Consider the following 13,162-nt stretch of genomic DNA (forward strand, 5'->3'; position numbering starts at 1 on the left):
AAACCTTTCAAACAGCCGTAGTCCGAAAACTGCATACGTGCCGGGCTATGATTGGCTAGACTCGTAAGAAATGGATTCATAAAAACAGAAACGTATCTACCGTGTTATAGGGGGGGGTCGACTGTATTTTTAAAAAATTAAAATAAATGTAATCTAAATAGGCTATTCTGTCACAGTTGGTTGAAACGTGTTGAGAGTTTGAGCGGAATAAATTAAATGTTGAGAATGACATGAGGTTGGCGTTAACAAAAACTCACCCGCGAATTTTGTAGCTGGTTAATAACATACAATTTCAACCATCGCATTAAATTATTAAACATAATTTAAAATAAAATTATATTAAAAAAACTAATTTCGTTGTTTTTTAATTACCTTATTAAAAATGCCTTTTTCAATTGTATCGGGGTCGCGGGTCACTTGACTTTTATAAAAAGGGGTCGCCACCCGAAAAAGGTTGGGAACCGTTGTCCTAATACATGCTGCCCAATCCTATTGATGATATAAGGTTCAACCATAATGAAGACTCATTACGGTTTGACCTGATCCTCTGTTCTAATCATGACCCCCCACAGGGGCCGTCTATTAATTACGTAGCCTTGAGATATTTTAAGGGAGGAAAGGTTTCCTAGATTTATATTATCATTATACATTACATTACAGGAAGTAGAAGAGCTTCCATTTTTGCAACAGACCTAGTCCTATTAGGAAGTTGAAAGAAGAGGAAAGCATGTGAGGGGAGTGTGAAAAGGGAGATAGGAAAGTGTGAATAGAAAGGAAAAAAGTGTGAAAATAAGGCATGGGAGACGCCATGAGCGCCTGCATCGCTTTTATTGAACTGATAACAAAATATTTACATAGAACAGTAATTAAAGTGTACATCTGGTCGTGGTGGTAAATAAATTAATGCAGTAGATGACAATTGGCTACGTGTTAATGGGTACATTCCATATTAGTAAAGGAGTAATTTTGATGAGGATACAAAAATGGATCCCGTGTAAGTAAAGGATCAGCGGTGACCATAGTTACAGATACTGGTTACATTGATACATATGCTATAATAGACTACAAGATTATAGTCAACGGCTGTACACCAATTTAGCTACCAGTTGATCCAAGTTACTTACATAATTATACAGTAATTGACTGTTGCACTGCATACCAAGTGCTTACATTCCAATTATACATGTAATAAACTTATGAGGAGTATAAAAGGTGATTACAATATGAATGATGAGCGATTATGACAGGATAACAGAATATGATCACAATAGTACCATATAGTTGTAGATGTGGACACAAGTCAATTATCGATAATCAATCGCAGATAGGGTTTTATGCATTGCCCTTAAGGGTTAGTTGTTACACTATGAGGGTCCGATGAGGTGCCTCGGTAGGCAGCATGCGGAGTTGGTAGTATAGTGACCCCTCCGCCGTAACCTCTGGTGCCTAAGGTCTTTGTTGTGTGTACGAATTGTGATAGTCCTTTCCACAATTTCCGGTTCATGAATACATCTGCTGGGTTTGGCGGTCAGTTCTGTCCTTCAACTAGGCATTCCCCGATGAATTGAAGCCTGTCGTCGTCGTACTTTCGGCATGCATAGAGAAGGTGGTCCACGGTGGCCTCGCTGGTCTCGTCGCAGTCGCAGATGTTATTGTCTCTTTTGCCGAAGCGGTGAAGATAAGCAACAAAGTTGCCATGTCCGGTCAAGAACTGGGTGGTCTCGGCATCAGGAGTGCAATGTCTGGTCTTGAAACGGAGGGTGATAGATGGAACAAAAGTATATGTTTTCCTCCCCGTGTCCGCCTCATCCCATTCACATTGCCAATCGTTGATCGCCAGAAAGGCGAGCTGATTCCTTAACCAAGAGTGAGGCAGTTTCTTAAAGGGGGATTCCCTGTCCAGGAGGCACGCCTTCCTCGCTAACTTATCTGCGAGTTCATTGCCAGCGTACCCCTTGTGAGCAGGGATTATCACGAGGGAAGAGAAGATGGTCAAGGTTTTGTTTTGGTTTTATTCGTTTACGTCATGATCGATCTGAATAGAGGGGAAATGCTTCCCGGGCAACCTTTTATGGGAAACTGGCCCTTATTTAGGTGTTACAAACGTAAAGAAAATTCAGAAAACTTCACGTGGCCAGCCCCACGACCAACTACCAGTGTTTAGTGGCTTTTTTATCTACTCGGCCACTGGTCAAGCCAGTGATATTAATGATATAAATTTATTCTTATAAGCTATTTACTAAAAAATATTTACAAAACATGTTTAAGTGATTTCTTCAATGTCAGAGGAAGCCGGCCCATAAACTATTGTACACATAATTAAAGAGGAGGGTGTTTGCCAAAAGTACAGCATATTATGGTACACAACACAGAGGGAGATGGTCAAAAATAACTAAAAATTATAAGCATAATTAATGGACGGACTTATAGCTGTAAAATGCTAAGAGCTCGATAGCAGAGGCTGTAAAGTTGTAGCTCTGGAATATTAGGAACCAGATTCCAGATCAGCTTATAAATTTTCATGAATGACTTAAACTGGATATGTTGGATTCCGTTTCACTACTCGATACCTATTGTAAATTCGACTAGGCCCACAATTGATTTGTATCCTTTGTGGGCCTAGCGAAATGTATAATGGGCGCGTAAAATGACTCTTAATGCCAGCAGGAGGTTGTCTTGCATTAAATAATTAATCAATAATATATGAAATAGATACTATAATTAATTAATGTTGTTTCGTTTAAAAAATTATTTCTTAATCTTCAGTAGTTTAATGTGATTCTATATTGTTCTTGTAGATCAATATTTAAAGACATGCAAACTATGGATACCGTAATAATTAAAATCATGGTTAGTTTTGTAAATACAATTATTTATATTTCTAAATGTTAAAAATAAAAATTTTTTTAAATGAGTAATTTTTATTATTCTCCTTTTAGATGTTTGCTCAGAAATTAGTAAAAGCAGACAGAGCTTCTTTATTTCTTGTCGATCATCAAACTAAAGAATTATATGCAAGAATATTTGATGTTAATTGCGAAGAAAATAAATCCGAATCAGCAAACGAAATAAGGTATTTTGTTTTTTTTATATCTTTCATGAAATGTATAAAAGACTAAAAAGAATTAAGAATATGAAAAATTATGAAAAATTTTTATAATTTTTCATATTGATTTCATACAAACAGGAGCGGATTCTCTGTAGGAGCATTCGTTCTTGAGAAAACGAAGATTCTATTAAAGGATTGATATAGTTGTATATTGCTAAGATCTACATCAATCATTTAATCTCACAATACTTTTATGCTTTTATGTAGGAAAAATTTATGCATTTTTTTAAAATTTTGCCTTTTATCCTTGGATACGCAAAGTAGGCTTTTTTTACTTACTCATACCGACATCTTAATCGCCTTGCAGTGGCGTGTTATAGTTTCATGGAGGCCCAGGCGAATTTGAATTACAGAATTCCCATGTACAATATTGACTTCCGATATTTTTCGAAGAGAAATATTTTCTTGTAAAAGATTGGTTTGGGGTCCTATTGGCGCAGGCTCTAGGGTCAGGCAATTGCCTTTTTTGTCCACAGATAACGTGACAATACCGTCTTGGACATCCGGCCGTCCAGTTTCTTAAAAAGCTCACTAGTAGCCGAGTGGACAACTGCTACGAGCACGAGCTGCACCGTCTTGTCGTAGTCACATTGTTTGTTGACGTTGCAACTCGGAAACACGTGACCTTAAAGTAAACTAAGAGGTAGTTTCTAAACTCTACGGTATCGCACAGATTGCAACGAAACGTTTAACAGGACGTGCATAAAGTCACGTTATCGTCGAGCCCTGTAGCTTCATCGATTTCCAACAGTCCTTAGAGTCGTTGTAGTCTGGTGACTATCGGAAAAAAAATGTAAACTTCAAGATGGCAGCTACTATAGATTACAGAAATATTGTGCATGCCCTTTGTTAAGCCAAATCTGTTTCTACTATTCCTCCGAAAGATTCTTAATTTGCTAGTGTTCAGAGGGACATCAAAACTGATGTCTTTCTGCCTTTCTTTCTTCTTCCATACTTGATGTAAGTCGTTTTTTTACTTTCCAAACTCTGTTATATATAACAGAGGAAAAGTACGGCAATCGGTCAAAAAATGACCCCCCTCCCACCCAAGATTTTTATATTTTTGGACTCGGGGGACCTTGAAATGTCGAGAAATGCGAAAAATTCGGGTTTTTTCCCGTTGTATACAGTATATGAATGTGTGTGTGTGTGTGTGTATGTAGGCAAGATTTTGTTTACCTTTTTTAATACTCTACTTAATAATTCCTGTGCTTTTTGTCGAAAATTTCTGAAACTTTGCAGGGAGTTTTGTGTATTGGGGGATTGATGCTATTTAATTTTGGTGATTAAAGGTCGTGGGGTGGGGAAATAAAGGAGGTCGTGTGTTATATCTCGAGTAAGACGATAACGATTAATGACGATTTTATACGTTATTGGCGTTTATAATGTTTTTATAAACCCATCCTTACTCTTAAAATTAAGATTTTTGCCATTTTATAATGCAGTAATTAAAAATAAAATATAACAAATATCATTATTTTGTTCATTTCTCCCAACATTGTTGCTCACACCGTGGAATTTAGAAACGTCCTCTAACATTCACTTCTTTTCCACTTTGCCTTCTATCTTCTACTACTTTTTTTTTTAATGCGAAGGAATGTTGTTCGTAAATGATGATACTTTTTACTTGATTCTTTAGCTATATTTAAAATAATATTGTCGTTACTAAACTAAAAACAATCAACATTTTATATCCAGAAATCTAAAAATGGTACTTACAATCAATGCCGAAACTTTCGCTTATCTCACGCCATGACTGTGCTCTTTTATCTTTTTCGATAAAACGAATAATTAAAATTCCACGGGCATTCGTGAGTCTGAATCAGCTCGATCAATCTCGATTCTAAAGCCGTACCGGCATTCTCACTTTCCGCCATGACAGTAACTATTTTCAAAGTCACCATCGTATGACGTGGCACAAAGGCGTTTGCTGATTGGATTCGCATTTGCAACCGGCACGAGTAGAGCAAACTTTTTATTTCTAGTTGAGATTGTAATGGGCAGGGGCGCCCGTACATTGGGACACTTGTGGCACGTGCCGTCCCCTTTTCGTCTCGGTTGCCCTTTCCTAATCCCCACCAAGAGGGCCCAAAAAAACTTCCTGACTTATTTCTAGCTTATTTTGCAAATATAAAAGAAAATAATGAACGATATTTGTCCATTGATCCATACAACAATCGTATTTTGACCAAAAACCCATTCCTTGTTTTCGAAGCCAAGTTAGATCTGCGTGCAAATAGCCATTTTGTGGGAGAGCTAATCTGACGTTGAATCATAGAGTATGAAGCCCCTTGCATAATGTACGATGCCCTTTTTTTTTATAGCTTGTAAATCACCTTTATAATAGTCTGCGGGCACCAATGGTAGTGGCACAAGTTTTTGAAGGGTGTTTACTAGTTATCGGGAACGGTTGCAGCTGAAATCGCAAGATGTGACCACGACCTAAAACACTGGTAGTTGGTCGTGGGTCCATGCATCACTAACAGAATGGTTACGGGTTTCCTTTACGTGTCTAAAATATTTCTTAGCATTTCCATATAATCGGAATGAATCTATTTTGATACTTTAATTAGAATTTTTTTTTCATGGCAGGTTGATTGAGTTATAGAAATTGATATTAATAATTCATTTTCTTATAATATTTTAAAAATAACCTGAGGATTTATAATCGTAGAGGTGTATAATATTTTTAAATTGATAAAACGTTTATCTGCAGAATAAACAATTTAAATTATCATGAATCTTTCTGGTCAGAATTTTACTGAATGCCGAACACAATTGTAAAGGACTCATTGAATATAATTAATTATCATTAACGAGATAGGGGGTCATCTATTAACTACGTGTACAACTTTAGAGCCACTTTTGATTTCCTTCCTCGCTGTTGCGTATGATGAAAACTTCTCCTTTAATTACGTTCACGGGTCCCCCCTGACATTGAAGGAATAAATTTAAAAAGTCCTGCAAATATTTTCTAACTTATGATTTGTTTACATGATTAATAAGTAGATTTATAAGAACAAATTCTTACGCCATTAATGCCATTAGAAAAGTCCACGTAGACGATTCCTCCGTGTACAACGATGTACTTTTCCGCGAACCCATTACTCCTTAAGCTGTATACGTAATTAACGGACTCCTCTATAATAATACGGTTTAAATCATAATTTTAAAAATTAAATTTTAATTTTAATTAATTGTTAATAGAATTCCATTGGGAAGTGGAATCGCTGGATTTGTTGCTCTTACTGGCCAGTCTCTTAACATACCTGATGCGTACAACGATCATCGATTTAATAGGTAAAATTTTAATAAAATTCTTTTTATTTTTATTTAGAATAACGGTAATATTAATAATTATTATTTATTATAAAATATAAACATTATTTAATAATTTCTTACTTTTATTTAGATCAATTGATCAACTGACAGGTTACGTTACTCGAAATCTCTTATGTATGCCAATTTATCTAAGAAACACGTATGTATTCTCTTTAAATATCTTATTATACGATCGATAAACACGATAGAAAACGTTTATTGACGTAATTTACGTTGAATATTAAACAAAATAACTTGAAAAAAAAAAATGAACAGAGGAGTGAGAACAAAACACTTCTCTACTCACTCTTTCGATTAAAGTTGCACCAGAGCATACGAATAATTCCACATAAACTTTACTCAATTTTTAAATACTTCAGCTTAAAATTAGTCGTTTCGTTGCCTTTACTTGTCGGTAAAGAAAAAACGAAAGTAAGTTTAATTAATAAAAATTAAATGAAAATGTGAGTAATTAATTTTAAAAGAAAAAATTATTTTATTATATGTAAGAGACAGTTTGCAAATAACTTATTTTAAATTATTTTAATTCTTTTATTTATGTAAATATGACTTTAAATACGGCCGTCGACGAGGTAACCCGTGGAAGGAATGGTTTTAAAAAATGAACTAATGAAAAAAATCCTTAGTTGCCTTAGCAATTTTAGGAATGTAAATACTACCCCTAAAAAATTCTTAACGTTACTCTCCTAGATTCAATTCCGGATCCTAGAGCAGTAAGTTGATACCTTAACCACCTTGGACATCATACCTTCTTTACAAATTAATTATAAAATGTTCCAAATGAAATTGTTCAAACTATTGTTGTATGAAAGAACAAATCTCAAAATATTCTTTAACTGTTACTATATTTTTTTATTATAAAATGGAACGAATAATAACGAATAAAATCGTCATTAAGTTCGACCCTACTGGAGATACGCACGATCCCTTTATCTCTCTATCCCCTCGACCTTTAACCACTAAAATTTAATAACACCAATCTCCTTAATAAACAAACCTCCCTGCAAGATTTCAGAAATTTTCGATCAAAAGCACAGGAGTTATTAAGCTTCAAACAGAGAGAAAGAAACTGTGCCCCTCCCCGCACACACACCCTAACATCCATACATACAGAAAAATCTCCCGAATTTTTTTGTATTTCTCTACGTTTAGTAATATTCTATTATCTGGTAACAAACTATATGACATTAGAAAACATTATGTCTATATAAGTTTATAGAAATATCAAGAGTTATATCCAAAAATAATCGCAGATAGAAATTGTTGTATCAATATAGGCCTATATACTTTTTCCTTTACGTGACTATCTGATAAAAAGTCATGAATTACTAATTAAAACTTAAATAAATAAATATATATTTATTTATTTATTAGAAGTTATAGGCTCGATTCTTCTAGAAAAAATGCAAATTTAATTAAAATAATTGTAAATAATCTTAGATACTTTTTAGGACATTTTTATTTCCAATATGAAAAGTAGTATTAATAAAATTAACCATTGATTTTTATCTACGAAAAACTAGAGTTATTTTATATATAACTGACCTCGGCCTACAACTTCGTAGATTGTTTTTCTCTATATCCAATGATTAAAAATTGATTTGTCTGGCCTGTTAAGTTAGACCAAATCGAAGAGTAGTCGTTATTGGACACAACTGAGAAAAATACAAAAGAGTTTTGTTTTTAATTAATTAATTAAAATTTTTTAGTAATAAATTATTACATCAATTCTCTTAATCTTTTTTTTTCAGCGTTATAGGAGTGGTTCAAATGGTTAATAAAGAAGAAGGATTATTCAATGAAGAAGATGAAGAATCGTTTTCAATCTTCTCAATTTATTGTGGTCTAGCTTTACATCATGCGAAAGTAGGACATTTTTTAACGTCTTAAATTGATTTTATACTAATTACAATTAGTAATTATTGTATATTTTATAGCTATACGATAAAATTCGCCGTTCGGAACAGAAATATAAAGTAGCTATAGAAGTTCTCAGATACCACAACGCGTGTACAGATGAAGAAGTAGAACGATTTAAACATATAACATCGCCTATATCTTGTGACGAATTAATGAAGTCTGTAATTAATTTTATACATTTATTTACTTATTTATTTATTTATATCATTTTATATATCTTTGTATTAGTTTTTATTTTTCAAGTTATTCTCTAAATGGAAATGAGAAAGTTACTTCAACAACTCAAATGTTTATCGATCTCTTTGGATTGCAGAAGTAACTTAATATTATTATTATTATCTATACAAATTAATATAATTTTTACTTAATTCGATTAATTTAACTTTTATTAAAGATTCGAATTGGATTGTTTGATACGTTTTACGTTGACAGTAAGAAAAAATTATCGTACAGTCCCATACCACAATTGGAATCATGGTTTCAGTGTGGCTAATTCTTCTTTCGTTATTATAAAAAGTGCACGTGGAGTTTTTAGACCTTTCGAAGTAAATTTGTTAAGATTTATAATTATTTTTACTAATATTAAATGTTTTATAATGAAATATTTTAACTGTATTTAGGAATTGGCTCTTTTCATTTCGTGTTTATGTCATGATTTGGATCATAGAGGAAAAACAAACCAATTTCTTATTAATTCAGAATCACCTTTAGCTGCAATTTATACAACTTCCACATTAGAACATCATCATTTTAACCAAACTATATCAATATTACAGGTTTTTCCTCTTTTTTTTAATAATTCTCTTAGATTTTTCTATGTTAAAGACTCAAATAAAAATTTAAATAATTAAAATGATTTAATAATAATTCATTTTTTTAAAATAATAAACTATAATCTGTTAATTAAAGAAATAAACTTGATTTTTAATATGATTTTTACTTTCTTATAAAGAAACTCATTAATATATTTTCAATACATATAAAGTTTAAATTTAATAGCAAGATGGACATAATATATTCAAACATTTAACATCAGAAGAATATAAACAAGTGAGTTGAATTACTGTTACAAAATATAAAATTTAATGTTTATATATATATATATATATAATTATATTTATTGTGTTTCTATTTAAAATCTATTGAGTAAAAATAACCGTGATGATAATTTTAATTTTTATTTAGATTTTAATGCCAAGCAGATACAATTTCCCATTAAGGTCATTAACGTTTCTCATTTACTTTAAATTAAAATAATAATTTATACTCCAGCTTTTAGGGAATATCAAACATTGTATTCTGGCTACAGATTTAGCTCGCTTCTTTCAATATAAAACAAAACTTCAGTCACTGATTGAAGAAGATAAATTTGATTGGAACAACGTCGATTACAGGTATGAATTTAAAATAAATTTAATCAGATAAATCGTAAATTTATATTAAGGGGTTTTTATAAAATATTGTAAATGCTAATAACGAGGAAAATCGTCATTAAATCCGACCTTACTCGACACACGATCCCCCCTTTATCTCTTCATCTCCTCTACCTTCAACCACCAAAATTTAATAGCTTCAATTTCCCTAATACTATCATGAATCTTTCTGGTCAGAATTTTACTGAATGCCGAACACAATTGTAAAGGACTCATTGAATATAATTAATTATCATTAACGAGATAGGGGGTCATCTATTAACTACGTGTACAACTTTTGAGCCACGTTTGATTTCCTTCCTCGCTGTTGCGTATGATGAAAACTTCTCCTTTAATTACGTTCACGGGTCCCCCCTGACATTGAAGGAATAAATTTAAAAAGTCCTGCAAATATTTTCTAACTTATGATTTGTTTACACGATTAATAAGTAGATTTATAAGAACAAATTCTTATGCCATTAATGCCATTAGAAAAGTCCACGTAGACGATTCCTCCGTGTACAACGATGTACTTTTCCGCGAACCCATTACTCCTTAAGCTGTATACGTAATTAACGGACTCCTCTATAATAATACGGTTTAAATCATAATTTTAAAAATTAAATTTTAATTTTAATTAATTGTTAATAGAATTCCATTGGGAAGTGGAATCGCTGGATTTGTTGCTCTTACTGGCCAGTCTCTTAACATACCTGATGCGTACAACGATCATCGATTTAATAGGTAAAATTTTAATAAAATTCTTTTTATTTTTATTTAGAATAACGGTAATATTAATAATTATTATTTATTATAAAATATAAACATTATTTAATAATTTCTTACTTTTATTTAGATCAATTGATCAACTGACAGGTTACGTTACTCGAAATCTCTTATGTATGCCAATTTATCTAAGAAACACGTATGTATTCTCTTTAAATATCTTATTATACGATCGATAAACACGATAGAAAACGTTTATTGACGTAATTTACGTTGAATATTAAACAAAATAACTTGAAAAAAAAAATGAANTGTATCTGCTTCAATAAAATAAAAAAAAAATAAAGAAAGAAAATTATCAAAAATAAATAATTCTGTTTAAAAATTTCACCATATTCGAATGCCGAAAAGTGCTTATTTTCGAAAGAATCCAATGCCGAAAACGAAATTTATTGTGTTTTTTTATGAATTCGTGTTCTATCATCTTTGGTGTTTTATATAATAATTGATTTATAAAACCGAGTTATTTCTACATTTTTTTTTAAAAAATATACTTATTAAGAAATTATATACTTGAAATATTTAACAGACTTTTACTAGAAGCTGTGACTATGACGGCTTGTGACCTATGTGCCAGTACTAAACCGTGGGAACAACAGAAGGAAACTGTTAATGTAATCTTCGAAGAATTTTACGAACAGGTAAATTTTAATGTTTCATGACAGAAAATGTAGCCTGAAAGACGTTACGAAATATTCTCTTATAAAAGATTGGTTTGAGGCTCTCTATTGTTGGGGCTCCAGGCAATTTTTACTCATAGGATAACACGCCACTGACACGATTTTAAATACATTGTACTGTACTTTTCTTGGTTTCATTTATTTGGAAAATCGCCCGTTTATTTTTCTTTACAGCTGCTCAAAATATTAAAATGTTAGATGATTTCCGTGAGAAATAATGTCTTGTAGGAAAGAAATCAGCGTCTTTGAGCTTATTTTTTAAGGCTTTAATGAGGAAATTAATCACAAAGAAAGGCAAATATAGCAGTAGCCCGTACTTCAAACGTTTCAGAGTTCGAACGATGCTTTAAAGTTCGAACTGTGTGCTCACGCTCGCTGCTGCTCTGCATCTAAGTTGATTCTAACTATCGCTCTTGGTTTAAGCTCGTGTATTTTCTATGCTTTACTATTTTTCGTAATTAATTATACTGTCGAATTTACAGGGAGATGCGGAAAAGGCTCAAGGAAGACAACCAATCCCTATGATGGATAGAAACAAACCGAACGAACAAGCCGCATCTCAGGTTATAAAAATTTACTGATATTTATTTTTATTTGTAACTTTAAATATCGGTATTCAATTTAAATAGAATAATTAATTATCTACAAATCTAAAATTAAAGTTATAATTAAATTTAATCTAGAAGATAATTTTTTAAGATATCATGTTTATTCCTAATACAAGTAGATCCCCCTATAACACTGTAGATAATTCCGTGTTATATGAATTCCTTGTTGTACGACTGTACAATATGGAATACAATTTTTAAATTAAGAATATGTATCTTTTTCGTACTGTTTTAGCTAAAAAAAAATAGCTTTTATTTTACGTTAGACACATCGTAATTAGTTAATAGACAAAAATTTAATTGAAGAACAATAAAAAAATATATATATTGGTATACTTAATATATTAAAAGTATCCTTTAAATTAATTTTTACTAGGATGACAACACACAAATTGGAATTTAATATTAAATTTAAAGATTTTTTTTTATATATTAATTACTCTTCTATAGACAATTTACTGTAATTCACTATGAATGTAAGTTATGAAACTTAAAAGTTAATTAATTAATTTATTTATTATTGTCTTTAATCTAAAGAAATATTTAAGGAAATGGATAAAAATACACAAGGAAAAGGTATATTATACAATCAATATGATAACAACACAGAAAACTAAATTGAAGAATGTAGTAAGAGGAATTTTTTTTTTTTAAATAAATATATTTTTTGGCTAGAAATAACGAATGGAATGCTTTCAAGAAACGTTTACTCACCGACGAAACTCTCATATTTTGGTATATCCAAATACTTTATCTACAGCAGGAAAGTTTCTTTTAATTAATCGCAGAAAGAATTTTCGTGTTTGTCTAATGGAAAGATTTTTTTTAAATGACTTTTTTTTTCTTATTATTACATACTTCAATTAAGTTTTTACGTATTAAAAACAATAAAAACAGGAAGGAAATTCATTTATAAAGATCCACTAAAAGAAAACACTAGAAAAATAATTAACTCTTAACAAGAATTTCCTTTACCCACAACACAGAAACACCTTTATTTGAAGACTCTTCCACACTTCAAGATGATTTTGTTCTGTCTTCTATTGACGAATTTCTAAATATTTATATGAAATTTTAAATATAAAAATGAATGTTACATTGAGAATAATAATAATAATTATTTTTTTTTTTTTCAGGTCAATTTTCTTAAAGGTATTTGTGTTCCTTGCTACGAATTGATGTATAAACTAATTCCACAAACCAAACCTATGATTGATGGTTGTTTGTAAGTAAAAATATAAAAAGATTTCTATATATATATATAATGAGATATAAATTCGATTTATTCAATTATTTTTTTATAAA

The 13,162-nt window shown here is 31.2% G+C and overlaps 1 protein-coding gene across 1 annotated transcript in view; it reads left to right on the forward strand.

Annotated features, from left to right (window-relative positions):
• Positions 1–13,086, forward strand: part of LOC111618235 (probable 3',5'-cyclic phosphodiesterase pde-5) — a 19,902-nt gene extending 6,816 nt beyond the window's left edge. The window contains exons 4-17 of the mRNA XM_023359720.1: positions 2,799–2,850; positions 2,940–3,073; positions 6,317–6,409; positions 6,522–6,590; positions 8,203–8,317; positions 8,389–8,528; positions 8,600–8,686; positions 8,766–8,916; positions 8,992–9,147; positions 9,371–9,421; positions 9,644–9,765; positions 11,099–11,210; positions 11,732–11,812; positions 12,994–13,086. Of these exons, the coding sequence (XP_023215488.1) occupies positions 2,799–2,850; positions 2,940–3,073; positions 6,317–6,409; positions 6,522–6,590; positions 8,203–8,317; positions 8,389–8,528; positions 8,600–8,686; positions 8,766–8,916; positions 8,992–9,147; positions 9,371–9,421; positions 9,644–9,765; positions 11,099–11,210; positions 11,732–11,812; positions 12,994–13,086 (1,456 nt within the window). The remainder of the gene's footprint in view (positions 1–2,798; positions 2,851–2,939; positions 3,074–6,316; positions 6,410–6,521; positions 6,591–8,202; positions 8,318–8,388; positions 8,529–8,599; positions 8,687–8,765; positions 8,917–8,991; positions 9,148–9,370; positions 9,422–9,643; positions 9,766–11,098; positions 11,211–11,731; positions 11,813–12,993) is intronic.
• The last annotated feature ends 76 nt before the right edge of the window (positions 13,087–13,162 follow it).

Source organism: Centruroides sculpturatus, unplaced genomic scaffold (genome assembly GCF_000671375.1).
Source record: "Centruroides sculpturatus isolate CEXI.00-Female unplaced genomic scaffold, Cexi_2.0 scaffold205, whole genome shotgun sequence".
NCBI lineage: Eukaryota > Metazoa > Arthropoda > Arachnida > Scorpiones > Buthidae > Centruroides > Centruroides sculpturatus.